This window comes from Pituophis catenifer, unplaced genomic scaffold, assembly GCF_029215685.1.
Source record: "Pituophis catenifer annectens isolate HBS135680 unplaced genomic scaffold, rPitCat1.0.hap2 SCAF_14, whole genome shotgun sequence".
Taxonomy (NCBI): Eukaryota; Metazoa; Chordata; class Lepidosauria; order Squamata; family Colubridae; genus Pituophis; species Pituophis catenifer.
In genome coordinates this window covers 23,527,397-23,555,063 of record NW_027256894.1, presented here as the reverse complement: position 1 = coordinate 23,555,063, position 27,667 = coordinate 23,527,397, and the positions used below count along the sequence as shown (strand labels likewise).

The 27,667-nt window shown below is 58.3% G+C and overlaps 2 protein-coding genes across 4 annotated transcripts; both read left to right on the top strand.

The window, feature by feature from the left end:
• Window positions 1-4,200: 4,200 nt before the first annotated feature.
• Window positions 4,201-11,218, top strand: FAM81A (family with sequence similarity 81 member A). 2 transcript variants are annotated; one of them, XM_070953268.1, is made up of 9 exons: window positions 4,201-4,453; window positions 5,857-5,926; window positions 6,142-6,415; window positions 7,018-7,136; window positions 8,019-8,148; window positions 9,701-9,807; window positions 10,047-10,182; window positions 10,560-10,755; window positions 11,027-11,218. In XM_070953268.1, the coding sequence occupies exons 2-9, from the start codon at window positions 5,880-5,882 to the stop codon at window positions 11,131-11,133; spliced, it is 1,116 nt and encodes a 371-aa protein (XP_070809369.1). In that variant the 5' UTR covers window positions 4,201-4,453; window positions 5,857-5,879; the 3' UTR covers window positions 11,134-11,218. The 2 variants fall into 2 exon arrangements, with proteins under 2 accessions (XP_070809369.1, XP_070809370.1); XM_070953269.1 differs by having other exon boundaries at window positions 10,560-10,745; window positions 11,027-11,168.
• Window positions 11,219-12,071: 853 nt separating this feature from the next.
• Window positions 12,072-26,225, top strand: TBC1D2B (TBC1 domain family member 2B). Of its 2 annotated transcripts, none has more exons than XM_070953266.1 (13): window positions 12,072-12,196; window positions 15,629-15,782; window positions 17,599-17,764; window positions 19,744-19,904; window positions 20,388-20,605; window positions 21,410-21,790; window positions 22,295-22,405; window positions 22,721-22,914; window positions 23,257-23,754; window positions 24,566-24,683; window positions 24,892-25,077; window positions 25,185-25,306; window positions 25,916-26,225. In XM_070953266.1, the coding sequence occupies exons 1-13, from the start codon at window positions 12,104-12,106 to the stop codon at window positions 26,109-26,111; spliced, it is 2,598 nt and encodes an 865-aa protein (XP_070809367.1). In that variant the 5' UTR covers window positions 12,072-12,103; the 3' UTR covers window positions 26,112-26,225. The 2 variants fall into 2 exon arrangements, with proteins under 2 accessions (XP_070809367.1, XP_070809366.1); XM_070953265.1 differs by lacking the exon at window positions 12,072-12,196 and adding an exon at window positions 14,154-14,522.
• Window positions 26,226-27,667: the final 1,442 nt, after the last annotated feature.

Below are 27,667 nucleotides of genomic sequence, written 5' to 3'. Positions count from 1 at the left end.
AGGGCCCATAATCCCCAGCCTGCTGGATCCTCCTCATGAACCGGTGGCCTAAGTCCAAAGACACCCCAGCCAGGAGGGCCAAAGAAGGAATCACAAATCGCTACCGTGCGGGACTTGCCCACAAGTCAGGCAGGCTCCGTTTTGTCAACATCTTCATGCAACAGGTCCAGCCCAGCAATGGCGCAAAATTGTACACCCGGAAGGGGCCGTGAGAAGATTTGCCCTGGCTAAGGCCGAGATTGGCACTCTGGCGGTACTTTCCACTTGTTCTCCAAGAGGGGCGGGGGGGGGGACGAACGAGAACCAGCAGATGTAAACTGACAGAGGAGATCCAGACGTGCCATAAGGAGGAATTTCCTGACCGAGGGGGCTGTCTCTGGAACTTTCCAAGCCAGGCTTGGCCTGAGGGCTGCCCCCTTGAAGGCCACCAAGGTTTCCTCTGTAAGCAGACCCAACAGACCAGAGACCTGCCTTTTGCCTCTGGGCTCACTGAGACACTGTGTGCTCTGGGCCTGCAAGACTTCTTCCTGCAGCCAGGGAAGAGGATGTCCATCCAGGCTGCCTTCTACGAGGAGAGGCTTTGCTCCAGCCACTTTCTTCTGCCAGCAAGAAACCAGGTTAAAGAAACACTTCAGTGTAGGGCATGGGTGACAAGCCAGCAGGGTCTGTTCTTTCTGTTTTTGAACTAGGACATCCAGTAAGATCAGCTCCAAGTTTGTTGATTTAAAAGGCCTCTAGAGGCCTGTCCTCCTGAGGCCTTCCCCACCCCAAAGCCTCCGTCTGAAGGAACAGTGTTCCAGGAGCAGCAGAAAGGCCGTGGTTTCCATCAAAAGAAATCAGACGATGCCCACAACAGATCGGAAAAGGTGCGCCTGGCACAGCAGCAGCAACCAGCCCTGAAATGGACACCTCAGAATCTATGGGGCCATTTAGAACTGTGAGAGGCCCAGCTCTGCAGCAGTCAGATGTGCAGCCAAAGGCCTGCTGGGGATTCTCGCTAGCCTTGCACTGCCAGCCACGCTCAGACCCTCTTAAAGCCCACAACGGCTTCGGGGATCTGCACACTGAGGGGGAAGGCTGACACAGGGTACCAAAGTCCTGCTCAATTGCACCACGGCAGCCATCCCAGGCCCACAAGGCCAAGGCAGGCCCTCCAAGGAACCCACTTGCTGGGTCACAGACCGGCTTTCCGGTCCCCACCACTCAGAGGGGGCACCGCCTGCCCTTCCGTGGCCGAGGGAGTTCCGACTTCCTGCCCTGGAGCAGGACCGAAGGCAGGACGGGGTGCGGCTCCAACAGAACCAGGTGGCTGATTCCATGATCAGGAATGTCCAGGGCTGCAGCTGGATGAAGACGCTGCACGCACGAAGGGCCTGGTCTGGCAGTGAGCAAGCGGGCTTTCGAGAAAGAGCAGTTCTCGGAGCCCACCACCTGGACCATGGCAGGGGACCCCAAGGCCCCCAGGAACCCCAAGACCCAGTCTACATCCAGGGGCTACGCGTTCTGGCTCAGCCTGACCAACTCACTAGGATGGCCACCAAAGTGGGGCAATCTGTCAAACTCAACCTTGCCACCCTCAAGCCGAATGGTACCCACCTCTTCCCTGCTCGGCCCGCGTTGGGGTTCAGTGGGGGCAGAAGGGCAGCCACGGGCCTCCATCCGGGGGAGTGTGCAGGCCTGCCACCAAGGGCAGGTGGAGAGCATGGTGAGGTCCGTGTTGCAGGGATGCTGCAGCGCCACGAGCCAAGATGCAGCAGAGGCTTTATGAGGACAGCCTGGTCCGACAGGTGTTCGACGTCACCTGGGAGTCTCCCAACCAGCAGAGGATGGGAGTGGCCCAAGGGGCAGGAGCCCCTTCCTCTCCAGTTTCACCTCTCCACCAGGCCCGGATCTTCGCAAGTCAGCAAAGGAAAGAAGCCGCTTGTCAAAGCCAGACAGAATTAGAAACAGCCAGAGAAAATCTCAAGTACTCTCACTCAGCCAGAGGTTTCCATGTGGCGTCTTGAGCACCAGACAGGCAGCCCTTTTCCTCCTCGGGGGTTTTCAACTGACCCTTGGCTTCCTGATTCACCGAGGCATCCAGGCAACCCACAGGCAATTCTGGGGTGGGCAGCTTTAGGCAGTTGCCAGCACAGACCACCTTCCAAACAGCCCAGATTCTCAAGGGAGATGGTTTCCTCGCTGACCCCAGGATCCCTGGGGGGGGTTAGGGTCAAAATCTAAGCTTCCATTTGCAACAAATGCATAAAGTGATGCTGCAAGGTTGAAAATGCAAGGAAAAAATTGCAAACAGGCTGAATTCCAGCAAAGGCCACCTCCTCCTGCAGCTCTGGAGGCAAGGCGGCGATGGCCCCGGGCTGCTGTTAGGGTCCAGAAGACCCCTGAAGGTACATGACCCGGCAGTTTTAAAAAACCAAGTTGAAAACTCTTCAAGATTTGGGAAGCAGCTCAACATCTCTGCAAGGTGGGCCCAGCTCCCAGGCGAGGGATCCGAGAAGCCACGGGTTAAGGAGGCTGCCTCCTGGCCCCACTCCAAGCAGCCTGGGCTGAGAGCGCCAGAAACGCCAGCCAGCTCGGTTAAAAGCCAGGCTTGCCGCAACACTGAAACTGGAACCCGGGTTTCCAATTGCCTTCGCCAAGCAGGCCAGCCAGGGCAAAACCTTTGGCAGGAAGTCTTCTCAAGTCTTGGGAAGGGGCCAACCCTTGTGGCTGGAAGGAAGGGGAGTCATCTGGGACCCGGGTGGGGGTCTGCGTGGAGCCCTGCCAGTCGCATGCCCTAGAAGGATCCTCAGGCTGGGTACTGCACCACTCACTGTTGTTCAAGCAGGGCTCCGCACCTGCCTCTATTTTGCCCAGGGGGATCCTACCTGCCCACTTTGGGGCTCAGGCGCTTCCATTTGGGGAAGCCAAATGCCCAACAACGCGGACAGGAGAGTTCCTGGGTGCCCGTGCCCTGCTCTGTCACTCCCACTCTGGAGCGAAGGCCCTCAGAGCCTGGAAGGGAGCATCACCCACCGAGGAGCTCTGCTGGCAGCAGGCGAGGCCCTTTACCAGGGCGTCCTCCCCGCCCGCCCAGGGGAAGCAGGGACGCCGGCAGCAGCACCAACAACGCCAGCACAGCCGCCCCGGGAGCCTGGCCGAGGGAAAGGGAAGGGAAGGCGGGAGGGGGCAGCAGCCACAGCTCAACTTCGCTGCAGGTCCCCCCACCCACCCCGGACTATGGTCGGCGGTGCCCCTCGCCTCCCCTCCCGCCGGCCATCGCCCTTCTGCCCACCGGCCCTGGAGCTGCCGCCCTTCGGCCAAGCGCGTCGGAGCCCTTCCCGGGCGCAACGTCTGCGGGAGAACCGGGCCGCCCTCTCCCCACTCCCCCTCCCCGCGCTACGGGGACGGACGGAGCCCTCGGAAGTTCGCGGCTCGCAAATCGGGAAGCTTTGTCCCCCGGGACGCGGGAGGGGCGGACGGGGCCGCGTCTCCACATCTCCGGTGGCGGGGCCGAAGGCGCGCTTCGCTTCTCGTCCCGCCGCCCCCCTGGGCCCCCCTCACCATGGCCGAGCGGCGCCGGGTCCGTCGGGCTCAGGGCGCAGCTGCAGGAGAGCTCGGCGGAGCAGTCGCGCCATGCAGGGAGCCGGACTGGAGCCGCCCCTCGCCGGCCCTTGGAGCCGGGCCCAGAGGGCGGCTCCGCGCCGCGCTCCTCCCGCTGCCCGGCCCGCCCGGCCCCTCTGCCCATACAAGGCGGCTCGGCCCGCGCCTCCCCGCCCGAGCCCCGCCACGGCCTTGCCAGGTGGGCCGGGCGGCTCGGGGACGGGCTAAGGGCACGACCCAGCGAAGGCCGGAGCAGCCGCGGGACTCCCGCCGGGAAGGGCAGCGCCCACCCGCCGCCCACCCCCCCACCCCGCAGGCTGAGCGGGCTACAGACCTGGACGGCGACGGGACGGGACGGCGGGCGGCAGCGGCCCCTGGCGGTCGCGGGCGAAAGAGCCGGCCGATCCCCGGCGGGCCCCAGAAGTCCTCGGGAGCCGCGGTGCCGACTTGCTCGGGGCTTTCCTGGCGGGGAGGGGGAGCGGCCCTCCCTCTCTCCTCTTGCTTCCTGTGCAGCTCTTTGGGGGCTCCTGGCGCCGCTCGGGGGGCAGCCTCGCTGGTCTCAAGAAGCTCCTCTTCTCCTCTCCCGCCAGCAGGGGCTCGCTTGGGGGAGGATGAGATGGAGGTTGCCATAGCGACAGCGTCCTGGCAACCGCTCGCAGCACTTTGCTCCTCCCTCCCTCCCGGACGCGGGCAGAGGCCCCACCCGCAAGGAGGCGAGAGGGCAGGTGCGCCTCTGCCGCGCAGCCCCAGCCGGACGGCCATGCCAGCCTCGGGGGACGGCTTTGCCACTCCTGCACATCTGGAAGAGGGCAAAGGAGGCCGCCTGATGCTTAGGCAAAGGTCTGGGGCAGCCCTGCCCTGCTGCCCACAGGTAAGAAGGGGTTCGGGCACAGCGCTTTCTTCCCTCGGTCTGGAAATGGGGGCCCCCGAGGCTATTCTGGTCCTATCAGCCACCCAGCTTCCTCAGGTGAGCAGGCATCGTGCCCAGAAGGGGGGGAGGGGGAGACGAATGGGGGAAGCGTTTGCTCTGGAGATGGGCAGAGACGAAGCAGCCCCCCTCCCTCCGGTGATGCCTTTCCCTCTGGGCACTCAAGTTTGAGGTGTTGGGAAGAGCATCATGTGGGGCTCTGGATGCAGATGTGGCATATGGTGCTGTGAGTTGCTGAGGGGGAGATCTTCCTGGGGAGAAAGAAAGGCCCATCTTCTTTCTGCATTACTGGCCCTAAAATGGGAGGGGAGGGGAGGGCAGGTCTTCACAGCGGCATCAGCCCAGTGCAGGTCCCTGGAGAAGCAGAGGTTGAATCAGGAGGAGGCTGGGGGTGGGTGGGCTGAAGAGGGGAGTTCTGGAATTTGGCACTTTCAGACAATTTCTCCCTTTTCGGCTTGTTGGTTGTTGCAAAGGGGGAGGGGGTTCATACAGAGTCGCCTTTTCAGGCTAGAAATGCACATCTTGATGCTTGAGGGAAGATATCCCCACCCACCCCCGTAAATAGGAAGACTCTTGCAGTCTGCCACCCACAGGTTTGATCTGCTTGAATCCCACTTGGGGGCCTTTGGGACACCCCGAGCTGAGCCCGGGAGGGACTTTTCTGGAGCCCAGGTTTATCCTTGAGGGTTGGCTTTGCTGCCTCCCCAGAGCAGGTGAGGAGACTGTCCATCCTTCCTGCTGTGCTGGGTCAGCCAAATGGGAGACAGCCCGGCCGGAAGAACCTCAGCCATTCTGGACTGGCAGGCAGGCAGGCAGGCAATGGGGGCACTCTCAGATGGGGGTGTTGCCAAGGACCGCTGGGTGTGGTTGCCGGGGAGCCCCTCCTGGGTTATTGCGATGCGCCCCTCCTGTCCTGCTTTGCTTTAGAAAGAGCCTGTGAAGCCTCACTCCAAGCAACCCCTCCAGACAAGCCTTTCATGGGGGCATTTTAACAACTGGCCCATCAGCGCCATTAATTAAGCGCTGCTGCTTTAATAGATGTGCCCCAAAAGAGCAATCAGGAAAGCAGCAAGAATAGAGGAAACACCAGTGGCCCTCAGGGGCCAAAAGGGCACCCTAGGAACCCCCCTCTGCACTGGACTTGTAATTTCCCCCGTCCCAGCAGCTCAGAAGGTCTTTCATCATTTCACGTGGCTCAGGAATATTTCTTTGTGCCCTGCTTTTTCCCACCAACCTCTGACTGGTGCTCCCCACTCCCAGCCTTCAGCCTGGTGGCCGAGACTCAGGATGGGCTAGGAAGGCCGGAGTCCCCCTGGCTCCCTTCACAGGCTCTCTTTCCCCAACAGGCGTAGATCCCTGCAAAGAGAAGATGGCCCAGAGGAGCCCAAACTTCTCCACCCTTGGCCCAACTGAAAGGTACCCTGAGACCCCCAAGGAAGGGGAGGGAGGGAGAGAACGGGGTTCTGGGGGGTTCTGGCCAGTCTCAAGTGGGGATTGAGATGAGAGGAGCCGGGAACCCTGCCTGGCTGCGTTGGGCTGCTCTTGGGGGCTTCTGGGGGCAGCTGCTCCCTAAGAGAGCGGGTCGGGTCCCACTGCTGCTGCTACCGCCCCACAGCTGCTCTCCTCTTCAGGCGCATCCGGAACTTCCCACTGCATAGCCAGGCCCTGACGGCGGTTCCCCTGGGCTCCGCCCGCCTGATGGATCAGCTGGAGGACCGAATCCTCAGCCATGAGAAGACCACGGCGGCCCTGGTGGAGCACGCCTTCCGCATCAAGGAGGACATTGTCTCCACGCTGCACAGGATGCAGAACAAGGGCGGTGGGGACCGGCTGGCCAGGCAGCTGCTGGAGGAGCACATCCGCAACATCACCGCCATCGTCCGGCAGCTGAACCGGGACATCGAGGTCAGTGGTGGCTCCTCGAGGGCTCTGAGGCTCCCCGGCCGGGCGGAGGCAAGGTCATCCTTGGACGCCCAGGAGAGCCGCTCCGGGTCACGGGGCTCCCACTAAGGGACACTTGCTTGGAGAAAAGGAGTAGCTGTCCACCACGGAACAGCCACATCTCGCCCAACCACGTCATCCCAGGATCGCAAGGGCCACCTTCCCTTTTCTGTCCTCACCCACATTGAGTGAGGTTCTTCTGGAGCAGGATTCCTCCACCTGAGCAGCTTTACCTGAGGGCTTCCGAAATTCCCCCAGGTTGAGAAACGTTGCTTGCACTAGAGGAAGCAGCTGGCTGGGAGTGGAGAGACCTTGCTTGCTAGTAGCTGCTTCTGCTGAGCCAGGCCTCCCCCCCCCTTTTCTTTCCCCTCATAGCTGGCATTGAGAGGTAGCCTGCTCCTGGCCATGCTGTTCTATTTGCAGTTTTCCTTCCATCCCTTTTTGGCGGCAGCCCTGGGATATGCAGCGGGGCCTATGGAGGCAGGAAGCACCAGCAGCTCCCCATTGCCTTTCCCCATTCCAAAGGCTGTGTGGGGATTCATTCTCACATTTCCTGCGCTTGTCAGGCTCTGCAGGAGCAAATCCGGGTCAGGGATAACCTGAGTTACGGAACAAACTCCACCTTGAAGAGCCTGGAGATGCGGCAGCTGTCGGGACTGGGGGACCTTCGTGGACGGGTTTCCAGGTGAGACTCCCCAAGGCTTAAAGCAGGGCCCCCGTCTCCGGGGCAGAAGACTCTTGGTGGGATGCAAGAAGGCCATTTTGAGAATGAGGAGGAGCTGGGGAAGAAGGCAGGGGATTTTGGGAGCCGCAGTCCTAACCCTGTTGATGGGCTATGAGGTCGAGAAGGTGTGCAGAGGATCAGAGCCTCTGTGAGCAGCCTGGGGCTCCAGAGTTGGGGGCAGCTGGCCTGAGGCCCAGGGCAAAAGCCACAGACACAGAGCAGCTTCTTCTGGCCGTCAGTTGCAAACTAAATTCAAGAGAGTCTGAGCAAATAATGTATTTTTGACTCTTCCATCGTCCTTCTGAGGTGTCTCTGGCACTCCTTCCATGCTCATGGCTCCTATCAGTTCACACCAGCCATTTCTTTGGCATGCCTCCCTGGCAAGTGTGTGTGGTGAGGGGGTCTGGTGGGAGGGGGGTTTCCGCTGGCTCCAAACTCTTCCTTCCCCACCAAGTCTGCTCTGGGGCCTTCCCCTCCCCGAATTATGTGGGACCTGCCACGTGGACTGGGGAACTTATTTATGGAAGCACTTTGCTGACACCCCCCTCCCCCCTCGGCTTTCAGTCCAAGGTGAGTCGGCTTCTTCGTAACCTGATGTCATTTTGCTCAGTTGCTGCCAAGATCTCCCTGACTCAGCCTTTCCCCTAAAGCCCCAAACCTGGACCTGTTGCTGTCTGGACTCTCTTCCCTGTTTCTCTCCTGCCTTACTCGGGAGGAAGCACAGCAGGAGCACATCTACTTGATGGAGCTAAAGTCCTTGTGGTCAGCCAAAGGGAGGAGCGGAGTCTGCCTGGCTCCTCCTTGGCCCTTTCCGGCAGCCGCTCTCCCTTCTGTCCATCCCAGGTGTGACGCAGGGCTGGCCAGAGTCTCCGCGGAGCATAAAGTCACCTATGAGAGACTTCAGAGCCTCAGTAAAGAGCAGCAAGCGACAAAATTGATCCTGGAGTCCAAAATCAAAGAAACAGAAATACAGGTAAGGGGCTTGAAACGACGGGTCGCCCCCTCCTCTCTACAGGGTCAGCATTGTCCGTGGAAGCACCAGGGAGATTGGCAGCCATTCAACCAGGCCGCCAACATAACGCAGGCCCACCAGGGTCACGAATCGCCTGCCCAGAGGCGCCTCTGGCTTTGGCCAGCCTGCCCTTGCAGGCTGAAGTTGCCCAGAAGTTGCATCCACAGTCCCAGAAACAGGAGCAGAACTGCTGCAGCCTTTTTCGTCTGGAACTGGTTCTGGTCTGGGGGGGTCATGGGGGGGGGCTGGCTCTCATCCCGCCACCTCCTAGTCCACTGGCATGGGGGGTGGGAAGCTTCCTTCCTTGACCCTACAGGAGCCAGGAGGGTTGAAGCAGAAACTCAGTGAAGGAAGGTTGAATCAGCTTCAGTGCATTTCTGGGCCCAGTTCAGAATCCTTTGCATGGCTGGGGGAGGCTGGATCCAAACCCCCTCCTGCAAATCTCTCTGTTGGCCGAGTCCTCTCTGGGAGGAAAGCTTTGGTTCTGAGATGGCTTCGGTTGCCATGGGAGACGCAATAGCTGCACGGCTGTGCTATTGTTATTACTGCATAAAAAGATTGTGAACATGGGGGGGGCATGGGTTTATTTATCTTGCTAACTGAGCAAAGGAGGGGGCTGGTTGGCGTTTCGATAAAGAAGGCAGAGCTCAGGAGCCCCCTGGGTCCATTCTGGGTTGGCAGTCGGTCAGGGAAAGGCCGTGGCACCCTCCTCCACACCTCTCCCAAGACGGCTCCTGCCAGCTGTGTTGGTCTGCTGAAGCCCCCTCACCACCGGGAGAAATGGGGGCATCGCTCCAGAGGAATGTGTGAAATCATTTCCCCCCCTCCGTATTTGTCAGCAGCCCCTGGTCCACATGAACCAGTGGGGAAGGGGATCCCATGCCGCTCCAGCCCCTCCGATTTGCCCATCTGTGGCCTCCCCTTGCCAGGAAAAAGGCTGTCAAATTTCTAATGAAGATCGGAGGGCGTTTCTAGCACCTATTTTTGGAATCTTCCCAGTTCAGATTCGGTGGGGGTTACCCTGAGCGATGCTTCTCCTGGATTCCCCATCCCTCTGGGCCAGCCTCTGCAGAGAGAAGCCCTGGGCGAGTTTGGGGGGGGGGGGACACACCATGCTTCCCTCTCCTTCTGGGGCTCTAGCAGAGAGCGAGCAAGAGGGGTTGATGCACCACTGCGGTGGGCATAGGAGAAGCCTCTCCATCCTGGCTGGGGTTCATGGGACCTGGAGTTGGTAGCTTGAGAAAAATGCCCTTTGTTTTGCAGGCAGAGGATTTGCTCAGAAGCAGAGCCATGGCCCCACCATCTCCATGCAAACAGTCCCCACAATGTGGATTGCTTCAAAAGCAATCCTTTCCAAGACAGCTTGGAGAAATGGCAACCATGGACAGGTGGTTGGGGCGTCTAGGGTTTTCCCCCCTAGTTTGGGTCAGGCTCAGACAGCTGAGAGTGGTCAACTTTGTAAACTGGAATTCTGTGTGGAAGAAGCCGGAATTTGCCTCTCCCTCTCTGCCAGATTTCCCACCTTCTGAGCAGAATCGAGCAATCCGTGATGCAACAAGATGCGAAGCTCAAGCTGGCCTACAAAGAGAGCACCCAGCAGCTCCATCTTCTGGAGGCCAAGTAGGTGCCCACGCAAGGATCCAGCCTGGGGGGCTCACACAGTTTCCCCCACCCATTGTAGCAGGGCTACATCTGGTGCTGCCCTTGAAGCGCCCTGAAAGGTGTATCTGGGAAGGAAATGCTGTCCACTCAGAGCCGTTTCCCACCTGCCCAAGAGTTCCGTCTTAACTGTGAGAAGGGCCTGAGCCCCTCTTGCTGCCTTTGTTTGGGGGGTGGCTGAGTTGTTTCTGCCCCACCAGGCTGCAGGACGCCATCGACCACCTCACCGGCCAGATCTCCTCTGCCCGCAGCCAGATGGAGCAGGAGCAGGAGCGCTTCGAGAAGAAGTTCCTGGAGAAGATAGACCACCTTTTCCTTGGCATCAAGGAGAAGAGTGTACGTCTCTGGTCTTGAGGGTCCCTGAAAAGCATCCCCACCCCTGGAGTGATAGGAAGAGCTCAGTTGTGCCGGCAAACAGCCAGGCTGCAAAGTGGCTTCACTCAGCACCAGGCCTTGGTTTGTTTTAACCAAGGTTTATGGGGAAGGCCTCACTCTGTAGACCAAAACATATACACATCTTCTTTGGTTGACTAACTCCGCTCCTTGATGCCCCCTGAGTTGAGGTTCTCCTTGGAGCTGCTGGGAAGGAACCTTGGAGCATGCGGAGAATAAGCCCCCCTCTGCCCACGGGAGGCAGGTGCTTCCAGGGCTCAGAAGACCCTCAAAATGGGGCAGGTGGAAGATGGCTGTTTCTCTCACTGATCTGGCCACAGGAATTGGACAGCAGGGCCCTGGAGATGCAGCTAAGCGAGATCCATGGGAAGCTGCAGAAAATGGAAGCCGGACAGAAATGTTCAGCCCAGGAACAGGAAGCGAGCCAGGCTGAGGACAGGATGAGCGTCCAGCTCAGCAAACTCCAGTCTGATTTCACTGAGGACATCAAGGAAGTCAAGGCAGAGGTTAGCGCTGGTAAGGCGACCTGGGGGACACCTAGCTAGCAACAGATGTCCCGGCAGGACTCCCACTTGTCCCACTACCCTCTTCTCCCATTGGATGTGGTTTCTTCCTTCCTTCCTTCCTTCCTTCCTTCCTTCCTTCCTTCCTTCCTTCCTTCCTTCCTTCCTTCCTTCCTTCCTTCCTTCCTCCCCCCCTCCCTCCCTCCCTGCTGGACAGGGCTGGTTTCTGCCGGGGCTCCTCTGGGAAAAAGGTGGCCCAGCTCTCCCCATTCCTCCCCCACCAGGACTCAGCACCATCTACGAGAGCATCGGATCCCTGCAGCAGGTCCTGGAATCGAAAATGAAACTGGACAAGGAGGAGCTGCAGAAGCAGATCCAGCAGCTGAAGTGAGGGGCAGCTTGCAAGTCCTGGCCAGGGAGCAAACCCCCACCCCTTTGGTCCAGAGGGACGGACGCTTGCCATCTGGGCCAAGTGGCTGCGGGTCATTTACTGTAAATAAGAGACGCCAGGCGTGGCCAGACAAACCTGCCCTTCACAAGGGGAACCAGACAGGATGATGGCTGGGGGGCCCTTCTGGATCTCAGCTGCCTCCCTGGACTTTGGAATTGTGCTTCCTCCAATCGAGGCAATGCCTCCTACTGCCATAAATGTTGATGTGCCAAAAGATCCAGCCACCTGAGCCAATGGAAGAGACTCCAGAATTCAGCTTGCTTCCCTTGAGCAGGACTGAGGCAGTTTGCAAGTGGCAAGCGGGTGCCAGCCAGGCAGGGATGTGCCACCCACTGCAGCCTCCTCTGGGCCAGATATTTGCTGTACAGCCAGCTGCTCTCCGCGCCAGACTCCTCCTTCAGCTTTCACCCCAACACTTGGCCTCAGGAGAAGGTCCAAGGAGGTCACCTTGGAGAGCCTGTGGCCATCGCCTGCTTGCACTTCCACACAGCCTGTCAACTCCATTCTTGCTCAGTGTCTCTCCCTGCCGCTTCTCCCCAATTTCCCCACTTTTTGACGCTTCTTAATACACCTGCGTGTCAGGAGGGTGGCTCCTTTTCCAGCCCACCTGCCCTCTGAAGACCTCGTGCCTCTGGCTTCAGAGCTTCTGGCTTCCCTGCAGCTCTCTTGCCAGCCCGGCCAGCATCACCCTCCTCCTATGCCCGGCCATCTCAGCTGACCACTGCCAACGTATTCCCACTGCAGCCGGGGCCCAGCTCAGTGGCAGGAGGACACTGGTCACTTCCCAAGCAGGACCAGGGTCTGCAGGTGTGGCCAAGGCCTCCCTGCATGCCCGGGGCCCCCATTCCTTGCTGGTTGCAAGCCTGGCCCCACCGAAGGCAGCCTCCCCTGCCCCAGCCAGAGTGTGACCATGCCCTCCGTGTCTCTGGGGCCGAGAGTCTCCTCCTCTATGCTGTCCCAGAGGGCCACCTGCCCTCTTCTTCAAGGATCCTGCCAGCAACAGGTACTGGGAGCCCCTCCAGAGGCTAAAGCCTCTCCTGTGTTGAAACCCCCAGGCTCTCGCCCAGCCCGCTTAGGCCCTTTGGACTCCCGCTGACTGGGACCCCGGAAGGGAAGGCAGATGGAGAGTTTTTCCTTCCAATGCCGTGAGGTGTGGAGCTCCCCCCGAGGAAGCTTGTCGGGGGGAGGGGGTGGATGTTCTACAGGAACATCTTTGTTCTGCCTTCACCTGCAGCTCAGGTGTTTTTTGTACAAATCTTTAAGCAAAATGGCATTTTCACAAAATCACACTCTTCTCTCCCTTACACCTCTTTCTCAGTTCATGTTTTGTCAGATAACATTTTGGTTTTATAACATCTTACAGCAGAGAACCTTGCAATGTTTTTCCTCAGAATGTTAACCTCATGCAGAAATGAGATAAGTTGGTAAAATGTAGAATATTGTAATGGAAAGTCGGCACCAAAACCAGATCCAGTCAGTGACATTTCAGCCCCTTCCCCAAACGTTTACCTGGGGTGGGGGCCTTGAAGAAATGGAAGTTTAGCCCTTTCCCTAAAAGTGAAATGCTTAGCTTGGATTCCATCTGTTTCCTGCATTACAGAGGCCGCAGCGAGCCCTAATCAGGGAGGCCCCTGGGGTTCCGGACATCTTCTTACATTCAAGGATGCTAGTTGAATTGAGTTTCGTCTAGGAGGCCCTGGCTCCGATACAATGGCTATGAATCTATGCAAACGCTGTGGCTCACCTTTGGCAGCCCTGGCTGGCCCCCAAGAGCCCCTTCCTTATGCACACTGATTGCCCATGGAGGATGGCGACCAAAGATGGACCGAGCAGACTATCCTCCTTGTCCCCACTCGGCCAGCTGTCCTGGCAACCCTCCCTGCCCCACATGTGGCACTGGGAGAGCCTGCGTCCTGAATCACCTGGCACTGACGGCCTGGTCAGCCCTCTGGCCAGCGAGTCTCCCTTTCTCTGGCATTGCTTGGGAGGGGGAAATGGTCATCCAGGAATGGATGCAGGGATGGGGAGGGAAAGCTGGGGTTCGGTCAGCCTTGGGGCAGCCTGCTGGGACTTCCCAGATCCCCCAATTCCCAGCCAGCATACAGGAGGGCACCACTCTTGAGGGGGTGGGAGGAATAGTGTTGCATTCTGGCCTTTCCAGGGCATGCCAAGCTCCAGGAGGGTCTCATCTATGATAAGGTGGGCACCCCTGCCTTCCTCCTGCTGCCAGTCTGGGAAGCAGATGGTGTGGCTGGGCTCAGCCCTAGCCCAGGTTGGGAACTTTGCAGGAATCCCTGGGTAGCCCAGGGAGGTTCCTGGGCAGCTTCTGTTCTGCCTTGCTCAAGGGACTGTTTGGCTGAGGCGGCAGCTGGCAGGCTAAACTGGGCATCGTGCCCAATCATTCTTGGTCTCACCTGGAAAGGCAATTTTTTTTAAAAAATCTGAATTCATCCACAATAATCACGATGGGTAAATTTCTCTCGGTATTTCTTAAATGTCTTTTTGAGAGCAAAATATATGTCTATATTTCTGCAATTTTTGGCTACTTAGCGGATACACAAGATTGGCAAGAAGCCCGCCAGCCTTTTATATACAAGGGCTCAACAATTGCTTGATGGTGTAATTTTTTTAATAGTGAAAAGGAAATATTGGGGAGGGGGGCATAGATAGCGACCTTTATAGTTTTGGAGGGTCGTTTCCTGTAAACCTTCGTGCTGCCCGCGGATTTCCGGCCGTGGCGTTTGCTTTGCGCTCTTTGTCTGAAGAATTTTTTCAACCCTGAATAAAAGTGAACGTTTCACGGCCGCTCCCGCCATTCTTGCGCCCCGCGGGGGCTTCTCCGAGGCGAGGCCGCCCCTGAGCGCGTGCAGAGGCCGGCGGCGTGGCGGGGCGCTCGGCGGCTCCTCCTCGCGGGGCCGAGCCGGAAGGGCTCCGCGGGCGGGGCGGCGGTGGCGGCCGGGATGCCGGCGGAGGAGGAGGAGGAGGCGGCGGCCGGGGGTGCGGTGGGCGCCCCGCGGCTTTGCGGCTACCTGCAGAAGCTCTCCGGGAAGGGCCCGTTGCGGGCTTTCCGCAGCCGCTGGTTCGCCTTCGACGCGCGGCGCTGCGCGCTCTGCTACTACAAGGGCCCGCGGGAGGCGCAGCCGCTGGGCCGCCTGGAGCTCGCCCACGCCGCCTTCCGCCTCCACGACGCGCCCGCGCCCGGCCCGGCCCCGGCCTCAGGCCCCGCGCCGCAGCCGCAGCCGGCCGAGGAGGAGCGGCGCCAGGACGACGGCGCGCCCGGCACCGCCTTCGAAGTGCACGGCCCCGGCGGCGACGTGGCGGTCCTGCGGGTGAGCAGCCGGGGTGGGGGCCGCCCAGGCACTCCTCTCTTGCCCGCGCTGGGAAGGGCCGGTGGCTGGAAGCCCCGGGGGTCTTTGGGCCTCCCCGGGTGGGGCTGAGCTGCGTTGGTTCGGCAGCTCCGCTCCGCTCTGGCCAAGGCCCCCGCGGCCCTCGCCTGGCCAGGTGGGTGGAGGTCCACTAGCTGCCGTGGGGGCGAAGGGGCCCGGGCCCCCCTCTGGCCTGCCTCCCGGGTCTTCCTTCAGCATCGCAGGCCAAGGCCACGGCCGGCTCCCTGGGCCGAGCCTTCCTTTGAGAGGGGCTGGCTGGCTGAGCGAGGCCCCTCGAGGCCCCGGATGGAGACCCCGGGTTGGTTGCTGGGATGTTCCCTTCCCTCCTCCTCCTCCTCCTCCTCCCCGCGTGAGGAGCCCCGCCAGATGTTTAGGGAGGTCTCTCCAGATGGGTTTGCACAGCCCTCTGGATGCCGTTTGGGTCACCAGACCCAGGTCTCCTGCTCAGCTGATCCGAAAGGGGCCCCGTGGCTGATGGAAGGTGAAAAGGGCTCCAAGTCAAACCCTCCCCACATTTAGAAGGATTCCCCATCTCAGGAGGCCTCAACACCTGCCTGCAGCTCTCAGGAGCGACTTGCTGGCCAGGGGGACCTCTGAGATTTCCACTCCAGCAGCAGTCCCAGAAGTCATGCAGGCCACAGCCAAAATGCCAGTTGTGGGAAATGGCAAGATCAATACAGGCCTCTGAGAGAGACTTGGACTCCATTCCTGGAGCAAAACTCCTTTGTTGAAGTCCCCGGTACAGAACACAAAAAGACTGGTAGGTGTCAAACAGGGGGCACAAATCTCCGCTACGGGAAACTCCCTCCTCGTGCTGTGGCACAATAGCTGAGCGGTTGGCCCATGCAGTAATAGAAGGATTCTGTCCTGGGTCAGACTAGATGGCCTCCAAGGCTCCCCCACTCTACCAACCCAGGCGATGATTGCCCTCCTGGGCAGTCTGTGTTTATCGAGCGGATTGGGAAGCCTCCTCTCAGCTTGCTCTGATCCACTCTTCCTCCTCCTCGAGGTCTGTAACCCTCCGGGCTGCCGGCTTCTCTTCACCACAGGCCGCCACACACCAGGACATGATGTACTGGCTGCAGGAGCTCCAGCAAAAGAGGTGGGAGTATTGCCATAGCCTCGACGCTGCCAAGCGCTACAGCCGGACGTCGCCCACCCCTGCCGGGTGCTCCAGGGGGCTGGTGGCCAAGGACAGTCCCGGTAAGTGGCACATCTCTTCCGGGGACCCTGGACGGTGCAGGAAATGGCTCGGCAGATGAGATCAGGGCTGTGACGACTTCCACGTAGTGGCGGGTTGCTTTCATGCTGGCTTGGCTTCGTGGTCCACGTTCGGGGGCCGGATGGGAGGGAGAAAAGGCTCCTGTCAGGCAGGGCCAGGCGCCACATGTCGGCCTCACCCAGGGACCCCTGCAAAATCGGGCAAGTTGGTCTTCCTCACCTGAAGGCCTTCCCCACATGGAGGTTGTGCTGGGACTACAACTCCCAGGATTCCCAGCCAGTGATTGTTCACAGAACTGTCCACAAGCCAAGCAAGGCTCTGTGAAAACTGCCTTAGCACATTTTCCCCCCATGGGTCACAAGAAGCTGTTTCCTTGATTTGGTGATTATTTTGTCTTTGTTTTTCTCTACAACAGCAAACATTTATTTAAAACTTACTTTAAAGATAATATATGTTGCAAATTGTGGTGTATGTATGTATGCCTTTGTGTGTGTGTCTGTGTGCATGTGTATACACACATACACATCAACAAATACACACAAACAGCCAGCTTTTTGTTTTATTTTGTGTTATGTTGCATTTTTAACTGAATTTTTTTGCCAAACCTTGAATTTTTTTGAAACATACAAACAAGGGAGGGTATGTATACATGCATATATTTTGTTGAATATCCAGTTGCAACAATAATGTCATTCACGGCTTCCCCCTTTTTAACAGCCATGTTTTTAAAGAGGTGGGCAGTAAATATAACATACGGCGCCCTTGTGGGTAAAGGAACCATTGTGCAGTCGGCATTTGTTGGGTTGCTCTGATTAGATTGCTGTTTGAGCTTTTGCTGAGAGTGATAGAGCGTGTGTGTGTGTGTGTCTCTGTCTCTGCCACCTGTTGTCGGTGCCCCCCAAGCAGTGGCGGGTTGCTACCGGTTCGCCCCGGATCGGGCAAACCGGTAGCGGTGGCAACGGGAGGCTCCGCCCAGCCATCCAGACACTTCTGCGTATGTGCATGCCCACAAGCGGACTGGTAGTGACGGGTTTTGAAACCCACCCCTGCCCCCAAGGGCCGTTCCTGCAGCTCAGGAATGGTGGCGATCCAGAAAAGAGGGGTCGGCTAAAGTGGGGAGGGGTTGCCTTGCACTTTCCGTCCTCAAGGAGCCAATGCGGCTTAACAGACGTGGTCCCTGCTAGGCCAGAAGAGCCATAAACAGCCCGTCTCCTTCCTCCACAGAGCTGCAGCGGAAAAGCTGGGCCTGCCCTTCTCACTGGCTGCGGTTTCCTCCGGGGAAGCCTATGCAAAGTTACAGGAAACCATTTCAAGTCCTCCCACCAGCTTCTCCCCAGTGAGCAGAGAAACCGAGCCTGGGATGGTTGCTCTGCGGGCAGACAGGTTGGGGAAAGTCTTGGAGGGACGGGCAAAGCGCTCCCACTGACCCAGAGAGGAACCCTGGTAGTGGCCATGCTGTTCTCCGGGACAGAAGGCATCGGCCGTTGCATGGGATGGGTAGCAGCGTGGTTATGGGCTCGTCCGCTGAGCTGTAGGAAGGGGTTTGCCCAGCTGGGCGTGCACTGCCAGCACTGCTCCTGCTAGGAGCTTAGAGCAGAGAGGAAGTGTGGCCGGGGCAGCTGATGCATGCGTCTCCTGCATTTCCTGCGAGGGTCCTTGAAGAGCCAAGGGGAACAGCAGGCTCAATAGTTCCCCACGAGGCCTCCGTTGTGACACCCGGGCCTCTTGGGACTGTTTCCTGTAAGCCTCGAGGTGGAAGTCGGTTGGCAGATAACTCGTCGGGTTGCTGTTCTTCAGATTGCACGGTGCTGCCCACAAATGCTTCGGCGGAGAAAGCCCGCCACGTCCTCGCTGTCGAGATCGCCCCCACGGAGCTGGTGGGGGAGCAAGCCGCCTGCCTGCCTGCCCCAGGCCATCCCGGCCCCATCAACTTCTCCTTGAGGCAGCTGGGCACTGACATCAGGTGAGTCCTGGCGGGGGCCGGCGAGAGAGCTTACTCAGCCATGAATGCGCTTTTCTTTTCGGAGGGTCCGTTTGGACTTAAGGCTGGCGGCGCTGAGGCAAGCAAGCAGACTTTGGACGTGGCAAATCCCCCAGATGATGCAGCGCGTTCTGAACTCACACCCCTAGAGAAGTTCTGTGAAGCGGAAAGACGGTTCTGTTATGGTGTCATACTCATAGTGCCTCACTGGGCAGCAGAATCCGCCATCCAGAAGGAGGGCGATGAGGAAGGGCCACCGCTAAACCAGACTTTGAAAATGTGGTGGCAAAATGACCTTTTGGTGTTTTCTTAAAAAAAATAAACATGGAATGGATGCCGGGGGTCTCTGGCAGGCGAACCGCTCCCATTTGAGCTCTTAGCCAACGAAAGCCTCTGAAATGGCAACCCTCAAATCCAGCCACTTTGACAGAGGTTCCCTTCCCCTCCCCAAACCCCATTGGCTCTCCACCTGGTCTGGGGCAAGCAGGGGCCTCCCTGCTCTGCAGAGGCTGCCCACTGCCGTGCCAGATGCTAGAGAGCACAACTGGTGTCCCTGCTGCCTGGCATTTGGCTGGGCAAGGCAGGCAGCCTTCAAGGTGGCCTGGGAGGAGGTGAGAAAGGATCGGGCCCTCGTGGCCCCGGGTGGACCAGGAGCTCTTGGCACAACAGTTGGCAAATGTGTGTGAGTCAGATTCTGCTTCCCGGGTGAGACCAAGTTCCTCCTTGTTCCTCAGAAGCCCAAGCCCCGCACCCGGGCTGCCTGAGCTGCTGTCTGGACAAGCAGCCCAGCTGTTTGTGGCTACAGTAGCTGCAGGCGCCTGGCAAATGGACAGCAACCGCAGAGGGAGAAGCGTTGGCTGCCCCCCAAAGAGTGCCTTTTTGTACTTTCCCTGTTGGGCATCTGCCTGCCACGAGCTTCCCTGTTTTGCTGATCCTTCTCACAGCCTGCCCGGCAGTGCACCCTTCTGTGGGGTAGACAGAGGCTGGATTCTGCAACCGGGCATTCCTAGTGGTTTGGGGCAGCCGTGTTGAACTGCTTTCTCCTTGGAAGGAGAGAGAGGGGCGGGGGGGGGTGGAGAACTCTACCTTGAACAGAGAAATACGGACATGCTAGTTTGGTTTAAAAAAGCCCTTTGGCTTCCGTGGCTTTCTTGAGAAAGGGGGTGATTTCTCAGGGTGACTGACATAGGACTGCTTTTGCGCACAGCAGGGCTGGTCAGAGCCAGCACTGGTCTTTCTAAAAGCCCTCCTTTCATCAGGGTCCCTGTCTTGGCTTATTCTCTCCCCCAGCCGCACTGGTGGGAAGTGGAGATTTGGCGCTGCAGAAGGCCAGAAGCCTCGTGGCTCAAGCTTGACCACAGGCGGCCATCGGAGGGCCAGGCTAGCACCGTTTCCTGCCTGCTGTTTACGTTTTAGCTCAAAGAGGCAGGAGGGTGACCAGCGGGGGAGTCCAGAGGTTCTGGTATTTGGTTGTTGGGAAGGAAGAGCAGCAGGACTGATGACCGTGAGCGTCTTTCCACAGGCAGTTCCAGAGAGAAAAGGGTTGTGATCAGTGGTGAAATAGCTTTGCTACCGGTTCGGGAACGGGAGTGCACTATGCACATGCGCCTCTTCTGCACATGCCCAGAGGGTAAAAAACGGGACGTAATCACATCCCGCCGGGTGGGCGTAGCCTACCGCCACTGGCGCTCCCGGTTCGTGTGAGCCGAATAGATATGGCCGGATTTCACCACTGGTTGTGATGGAGGGAAAACGGAGCTCTCCTGTCCTGGGCGCTTTTGAAGCCCAAGGACAGCCTCTGATGGTGTGTGTGTGTGTGTGTGTGTGTGTGTGTGTGTGTGTGTGGTGGTCCTGCTTTAAGGCCCGCAGAGAAGTCGTTGGGTTCTTGGCTTTTGCAGCTTTGTGAGTTGAGCCAGCTTTTCTCTGCCCTCCCAACCATTTCGAACATCTGTACTTTGCAGGAATTCTGTGTCTTCCTTAAGAACTGGGAAAGGAAGTGGCGAAAACCGCAGGAGTGTTTTTTACACAGAAGAATGGGAAATGCTGGACCCCACCCCCAAAGACCTGCAGGAGTCAGCGGCTCAAGAAGAAAAGCGAAGGCTGGCAGCCGAGTCCAGCAAAGGTGCCACTCCCTCATTTTCTGCTTTTGCAGAATCGTTCTCGCTTTGCAGACTTTGGGGGGCACTTTGCCCCCCTTTGTGAGCGGAGGTCCCCAAGGGTGGCAGGATCCCAGGTTGACTTCTGAGCACCGCAAGAATCTTTGCTGCCCCTGAGCTGGGAGCTGGAAGGGGAGACAGTGGCTGAACCCCCACCCCCACCCCAGTTCATCTTGGCTACTTTATTGGAGAGCGTCCTACTCCTGGGAGGTTCGGGGTCAGGGCTCACAACAGCAGCTGGGTGTTAACTTCGATGCCTGGTTTACTATCGCGGCTTCTCTCACAGCTGCTGCTAAGTTTGTTTGACAATTTGGAGGAATCTGGAAATGAGAATGGAGAGGAGGCTTCTCCTTGGATAGGTTGGCTGCTCAGGGCTCTCTGAATTTGGCCAGGGGCTCTCTGTATTGCTGATCTGGCCAACCTTCTGCCCTCTGCCCCCCACGCTGCAGGTGGGACCGGCTCAACCTTCCCCTTTGATTTTGGCCGCCTCCCGCAAAAGGCCAGGCGTCCCCTGAAGGACCCCATGGCTTCCAGCAAAGGCCGAGGCAGCCTGGAGGCCTCTCCTCTGGAGTGGAATGGAGGCCGGCCAGCCGGAGAGGCGCAGCTGAAGTTGCAGAGTCAGCAGGAGAACCTGGAGCAGCTGAAGACGGAGCTGGCCAGCCAGAAGGTAGGCAGGTGTGAAGGCTTTGGCTACCTGCTATGGTGGGGAAGGACATGATGGCGTCTGGATCGGAGGCTCATCCGCTCACCCGTCATCCGGGCCCTGTTTCCCTCCAGGAAGCCCCTGGCTTGCTCACTCTCCCTGCCTTCCTCATTTGCATCCAGGGCCCGTGGGGCAGGAAAGCCCTTCCTATGGGGCGGCAGAGGCTCCTTCTCCATTGCATTTGGCCCACCTGGCTGAGGCCCTGCTTGTTTCCACACGCCCTCCCTCCCTACGTTCGGTGCAGAGTGCGAGAAGCGATTGGCTTCTCCGGCATTGGTCGCAGAACCTCATGCTGGCCGGAGCTGAGAGGGAGGGAGAGAGGGCGGCCCCAGGAGCCTCTGGAGCTAGTTCTCACAGTGAGGACTAGAACCTTGTTCTGACCACTCCTACTCTGGCGCCTCAGCCACAAGGCCACCCGGCTCTCTCTTTAAACAAGAAGCAGCAGCTGTCAAATGCTTTGGAGGAAATGTGTGGCAGGTGATTCCAGGCTTGGCAGCAGGGCCTGGAAGGGCTAGTGGCCCCTCAGTTTAATGAGACGCCTTTTCTCCCCTTGTCCCTCTCTGGGAACTGAGGGAGCATTTGGGGTTGACACAGGAGGTGCTTCTCTGCCAGGGGGAGGGGGACCAGGCATGTGGGTCCTGGGTGAGGGGACTCAGGCCAGGTCCATTGCAGCATGGCGGCTTCTGCGAATGGCCCCCCCTCCGCCCCCCAGTTTCCGAAACGGCCTGCCGGTTAATCTTCCTCATCAGCCTTCTCGCTTCCTCCCAGGAACTGGTGCGGCTCCTGCAGCAGACGGTCCGGTCCTCCCAGTACGACCGGTATCTAGCGGGGCCCCTCTGCGACGGGAGCACCAAGGGCCACTTGGAGCTGCTACACCAGAAAGACCACCAGATTTTGGGTCTCAACCATCAGCTGGAGAAGCTGAACCTGGAGAAGGAGCACTTGCAGCAGGAGGTGGCTGGCCTGAAGTCCACGGTGGGGGAGCTGGGCGAGCAGCTGGACATGCTGATGGAGACAATCCAGGCGAAGGACGAGGTGATCATGAAGCTCTCCAGGGAGCTGAGCGAGTGTGAATCCTCCTGGCAAAGCGGATCGGCCGACGCCTCCCCCCCCATCAGCAAGGAGCAGCAGGAGCTCAACAAGCTGAAGGTAAGGGCCCCGCTCGCCTCCTCGGGGCCTGGGTGGCTCAGGGTCTTAGCCCACCAGCCCATCTGGAGGACGCCCTGGATGAGGAGGAAAGTTTCTTTGCAGTGTGGGCCAGTCAGAGGGAAGAGGGCAATGGCGAGGAAATGGGGGGCTGGCTGAAGCGGCTGCAGCCTGCTGGTTTGGCCACTTTCTGGAAGCAGAAGGAAGGCCTTGAGCAAGAGAGATGGGAATATTTGGGGTCTTGCGTTGTGCAGTTGTGGCTTTATAAAGCACAATTTCTCAGACAAGCCACAGGTGGCTGCCTTCCCATGTTCCACCAAGCCGTTCACAGTGTTGACTGGCTGCTCATAAAGGTACTGAGCTGCACATCAGGCAGAGTCGGATTGGGCTTCGCAGCCAAGGCCAGGAGGCCAAACCCTTTGCAAAGCCCCCTTGCCCCCTTCCCGGGAGGCAGAACCAGCTGCCCCCTCCTCCTCTCCTCTCCAAATGCCCCACTCTTGTTGACAGGACAGCCTGCAGGGCTACAAAACCCAGAACAAGTTTCTAAACAAGGAGATCCTGGAACTTTCTGCTCTACGGAGGAATGCTGAGAACAGGGAGAAGGCGCTGTTGGCAAAGGTCAGCTAAAGGGGCAGCCCATCGTCAAACCTTCCCCATTTTCGGCCCCCCTCCCCTCGAGGGGGTCAGAGCCACTGACGGGTGCCCCATTCTAGGGGACGGAGACCCAGCCCTTCGCTTCCCAAGCTGACCAGTTTTTCTGCCCCTCCCCCGCAGAGGCTGACTGACCCCAGGTTGTGCTGCTCTCTACTGTGGTTTAGGGGCTGCAACATTGCTGGGGTTGGGGGGCAGGGCCGGAACGGGGTCTTCCCTTGGCTTTCGGGCTACCTGGCGCTGCTGCCTGCCTCAGCCCCTCTCTCGGTGCCCCCCACACAGCACACCAGCCTGGAAGCCCGGATGTGCCAGGTGGAGAGCAGGTACCTGGTTCTGCTGCAGGAGAGGAAGATGCCGGTGTGCTCAGAGGAGCCAAACCCCAACAGCGACCTGGTGGCCCGGCTCTTGGAAGACGCCCTGAAGGTGGACAGCAGTGAGCAGCCCGAACAAGCTTACTTCAAGCCCCACATGGTCAGGTAAGCCTCAGTCCGACCTGCGGGAGTGGCTCAGGGAGAGAGACGTGGGCCCAAGCCATATCCCGGCTTTTATTATGGGTCAGAATGGTTGCTGGCTACTCTCGGGCATGGATCCTGGGTACTCCTCGAGCTGGCAGCAGCGCCCTTTCCCCCACTGGTCGAGCTGACCCACGTCTAGCTTGGTGCAGCCAGAGGATTGGAATTCTGCCCAGCATTATCCGAGGTGGACGAGGCTGGTGCCTTTTCTGACCCTGGACGCCAGCGGCGGCTTGCGTGACTTTCCTGGAAGGTTTTTCCGCCTCTGGCGGTTCCGGCAAGTGACCGGCTCCCTCTCCTTCCCAGTGAGTACGATCTGTACGGGTTCCAGACGGTCCCGGAGGACGAGGAGGAGGAGGAGAGGCTGGTGGCGAAGGTGCGAGCCCTGGACCTGAAGTCCTTGTCCCTCACGGAGCACCAGGAGATGTCCACGGGCGTGAAGTGGGAGAACTTCCTGGCTGCCAGCGTGAACAGGGAGATGGTCCGGACAGTGGAGCTGAAGAACCTTGTCCGGGCCGGGGTCCCCCATGAGCACCGCTGCCAGATCTGGAAGTGGTGCGTTGGCCTTCACGTGAAGAAGTTCAAGGAGAGAAGCGACTCAGACTACTTCCAGAGCCTGCTGCAGAACGCGCTGAAGAAGCAGAACCCGGCCTCCAAGCAGATCGAGCTGGACCTCCTGCGGACTCTGCCCAACAACAAGCATTACTCCTCGCCCACCTCCGAGGGCATCCAGAAGCTGCGCAACGTCTTGCTGGCTTTTTCGTGGCGGAACCCGGACGTCGGCTATTGCCAGGGGCTCAACAGGTAGGCAGCCCTTCCAGGCCAGCCAGGCCAAGAAGCAGAGAGGATGCTGGTCCCATGAATGGGGTCCGGACGACTTCTCCACGTTTCTGTCCGTCCCACCCGAGCTCCTCCCTCGTGCTTCCTTCCATCTCCAAAGTCCACGCTTAGATTCGTTTGCAAGGTGGGCGGCAGGCTGTTGAGGAATGTGTGTTTCCCCTTCCCAGGAGGGGAAGACCCGCGCCCCTCGGCTGCTGGTCCTCCAGGGCCAAGTGGGCCCGTGTGAGAGAGCAGGCGTGGCTTGCTTGTCTGGCTCTGCACCAGGAGGCCCTTTATGGTGGCCCTCCATGCTTCATAGCCTGCTTTATAGGCCCTAGGGAGAAATGAAATAGCTGCTGTTTCTTCTGGAAACTGGTTCTGGTTTCTACCTCCTGGCCCTGTGAAGGCAGCTAGGTTTATGGTGTTGTTAGTGACCCTTGGAGATGAAGAGACGCAGCCATGTGTGAGGAGCCCCATAGCTGCCCAGAGGGTCCATCAAGAGGCTCAGGAGGGACCCTCCCTAGTTTCTCAGGCTGTAAAGGCGGGGAGGGAGAATTGCATCTTTAGATCTGCAAAATTCTGCTAATGTCGCCTTACAATAAAGTAGGAGTAGCTCATCTGGTCGTGTTTCTTGCCTGGAAAGGCTGACCTGATGCGGTGAAGAGCGTTTCGTTTGAAGTGGGGAGGGAGGGAGGAGCACAAGGCCATCTTTTCCTTCTCTCCTTTTTGAAGCCTTTCTCTGGGGTCTGTTGACTCTGTGTGGGCAGCAGCACTTCTGATGTGGCCTCTTTTCCAGACTGGCGGCCATCGCTCTCCTCTACCTGGAGCAGGAAGACGCCTTCTGGTGTCTGGTGACCATCGTGGAGGTCTTCATGCCCCAGGACTATTACACGAAAACACTCCTTGGCTCTCAGGTATGTGTGGAAAGAACCCTCGCTGGAGCTGGAGGCCCTAAAGCTGTTTGGGGGGGTTCCCAAGTTGGAGAAAAAGGGGTCCCCCCCCCTGAACAATCTGGAGAGAGCCTTGGAGATGAATTGGCCAGGCGGCAGGAGAAGGGTGGGAGGGAGGGAGGCCTTCAGGGCCTCTGAAAGCCCCTCTCCAGCTGCCTTCCTCCTCTTCCAGGTGGACCAACGTGTCTTCAAGGACCTGATGAACGAGAAGCTGCCCCGGCTGCACGCCCACTTCGAGCAGCACCGGGTGGACTTCTCACTCATCACCTTCAACTGGTTCTTGGTTGTCTTCGTGGACAGCGTGGTCAGCGACCTCCTCTTCAAAATATGGGATTCCTTTCTCTACGAGGGACCAAAGGTAGCTTCTCCCACTAGCTGGATTCCCCGGGGATCTTCTGGAGTTGGGAGGGGAGCCCTCCGTGCCTCTCGCTCTCTTTTGTGACCCAAAGCTTCTTGGACGCTCAGGTGATCTTCCGGTTTGCTTTGGCCCTCTTCAAGTACAAAGAGGAGGAGATCTTAAAGCTCCAGGACTCGACGTCCATCTTCAAGTACCTGCGGTCTTTCACTCGCACAGTCCTGGATGCCAGGTGAGGACGTATTATTAGAAGGAGCTTCTGGTTTTATCTTCTATGGGAGGAAAGAAAAACGGAGTAAAACAATGCAAGTGGTGTAATAAAACGGGTTTTGAGCCTGGCCTCCTTCAAAAACTTGATGGGGTTCCAGGAAGAGATTAAGGGCAAAAAATGTTTGCTGAAACCCAGCCCACTTTCTGTTGCCGGAGCTTTTGATCAGGGCTTCCAGCTGCAGGGACCAGTTGCTTTAACCAAAAGTTCCACAGGATACATTTGAGTTGGCTCTCTTGCACGGCCCACAATTTTTTTTATTTTTTTTATTTTGCTTTAATTTATATGCCGCCCTTCTCCGGAGACTCAGGGCAGCTTACAATGCGTTAAGCAATAGCCTTCATTCTTTTGTATATTTTATACAAAGTCAGCTTATTGCCCCCACAATCTGGGTCCTCATTTCACCTACCTTTGAAAGGATGGAAGGCTGAGTCAACCTTGAGCCTGGTGAGATTTGAACTTGCAGTAATTGCAAGCAGCAGATGTTAATAACAGTGCATTAGTCCACTGTACTACAGGCTCTTTGAGGCCTATCTGGTGCTCCTCCTCTTCCTCCTCTTCCTCCTCCTCCAGGAAGCTGATGGGCATCGCCTTCAGGGACCTCAACCCCTTCCCCCTGCGCCAGATCAGGAACCGGAGGGCCTTCCACCTGGAGAAGGTGCGCCTGGAGCTGCTGGAGCTGGAGGCCATGCGCGAGGACTTCCTGCGCGAACGGGAGACCCACCCGGAGAAAAGGGACCTAATCAGCGAGGACGAGGAAGACGGCTGAAGGGACCTTGGGGGACCCCTTTGAGGGGGCTTTTTCCACAGCGCAGAACCTCATGGGGATTCGAGGGCAGATTCCCAAATCCAGCGTTTCACAAGAGAGGCGGTTCCTGCTCAGGTCATCGTTCCATGTACCCAGCACTTCAGATTTCCTTTCAGTTGTGCAGCTGAGCTGTGAGTGTTTTCCTCCCTTTCAAAGCCTCTGACACAATACTGAAAGGCCCGTCATTTTATGCCAAATTCTTTAAATTGTGCCATTTTGGAGACAGTTTTCTCGTCATCTTAAACAAATGAACCAAGTCACAGTGCTTCATCAGGTGCTGGTAGCTTTGTGCGGCTTCAGAGACATTCCACGGGGCCACCGCTCGGTCTTCCCACCTGGGGGCAGCAACCAGGGTTTCCAGACGGCTGCCATCTCCCTTCTGGGCTCGGGTCCCCGTCTCTGTTGGAAACCAAGAAGGTGCTCCTTTCCCTGGCCTGGGGCTCTCGGAGGTGCCATACCTCTCTGCAAATGGCCAGCCCCATCCACGCCCGGCTGGATCTCTCCAGCACCAGCCTCCCTGGTCCTCTGGTGAGAGCCTGTTGTTCCACAGACAGCAGAGGGGGTGGCAAACCCCAGCAAAGTTCCTGTTGGGGAGCCGGGGGACAGTTCATCCCCGAAGAATCCAGTCATTCCATTCTGGCTTCCTGCCTTCCTTCCCTACAGCTTTTGTTCTTCAATACTCCCTCCACCCCGGAGATCTTCCTCAGGGAAGAGATTGGGAGCCCAAGGGGCCAGGAGCTCTGCCTCCTCACAGCCAGGACATGTCTGCTCAGGCCAGACCCAAGCCACTTTGGAGGCAAAGAAGGCGCCCCACAGCCCAGTGTCGGTTTGGGAAAGAGAGAATCCAGATCGGGTGTGGGTATCTGAATACCTTGAATCCTAGGCTATAACAGGGTGGCAGAGGAGGAGGGTGAATCCTCCCTGGCGGGATTTTGGCTGACTTGGCTCCCTGGATCAATGTTCGTGTCCTCAGTCATTGTGTCGGCCAGTCTGGTGGGTTTCCTCGGGGGGGGGGCTACCTGGGGTGCCCCAAGTCGTGTAACGCAAGGGTTCCTCCCCCTGCGTTCCTTGCAGTGGAGCCCAACGGCTGGATGTCTTCATCATCCAGAGGCCTCCCAGACTGTCAGCATTGAAGAGACCAAGAAAGGGAGACAGGCAGCCGCACGTGCACCCCAACACGCAGCCCCGGGGTAGCTTGAAGATGGGTGGACGCCAACCCCCGGAATTGCTCTGCTGGCTGGGGAGTTCAGGGAGCTGATGTCCACCCATCTTCAAGCTGCCAAGATTGAGGAACACCGGATTTCCAAATATGCAGGTCTCAATTCCTGCTATCAGGTTTTCCTTCCCTTTTTATAAAGAACCCCAAACTCTGCTCTGTACTATATACGCAAAGTATTTTATGCATGGTGTCTATTCAAGCAGAATCTAACCCACCCACCCACCCCTACTTTTGCAGTTTGCACAAGCTTCACCGAGATCGTCGATTTTTCTGCCTTTCTTGCTGGAGGCCCTAGAAC

Bases quoted from the DNA above. Each gene is read 5' to 3' on its own strand.
- TBC1D2B (XM_070953265.1), top strand. From the start codon at position 14,154: ATGCCGGCGGAGGAGGAGGAGGAGGCGGCGGCCGGGGGTGCGGTGGGC. The intron at 14,523-15,628 runs GTGAGCAGCCGG...TCTTCACCACAG, and splicing joins GCGACGTGGCGGTCCTGCGG to GCCGCCACACACCAGGACAT. The intron at 25,307-25,915 runs GTGAGGACGTAT...CTCCTCCTCCAG, and splicing joins CGCACAGTCCTGGATGCCAG to GAAGCTGATGGGCATCGCCT.
- FAM81A (XM_070953268.1), top strand. From the start codon at position 5,880: ATGGCCCAGAGGAGCCCAAACTTCTCCACCCTTGGCCCAACTGAAAG. The intron at 6,416-7,017 runs GTCAGTGGTGGC...TGCGCTTGTCAG, and splicing joins AGCTGAACCGGGACATCGAG to GCTCTGCAGGAGCAAATCCG. The intron at 9,808-10,046 runs GTAGGTGCCCAC...CTGCCCCACCAG, and splicing joins CTCCATCTTCTGGAGGCCAA to GCTGCAGGACGCCATCGACC.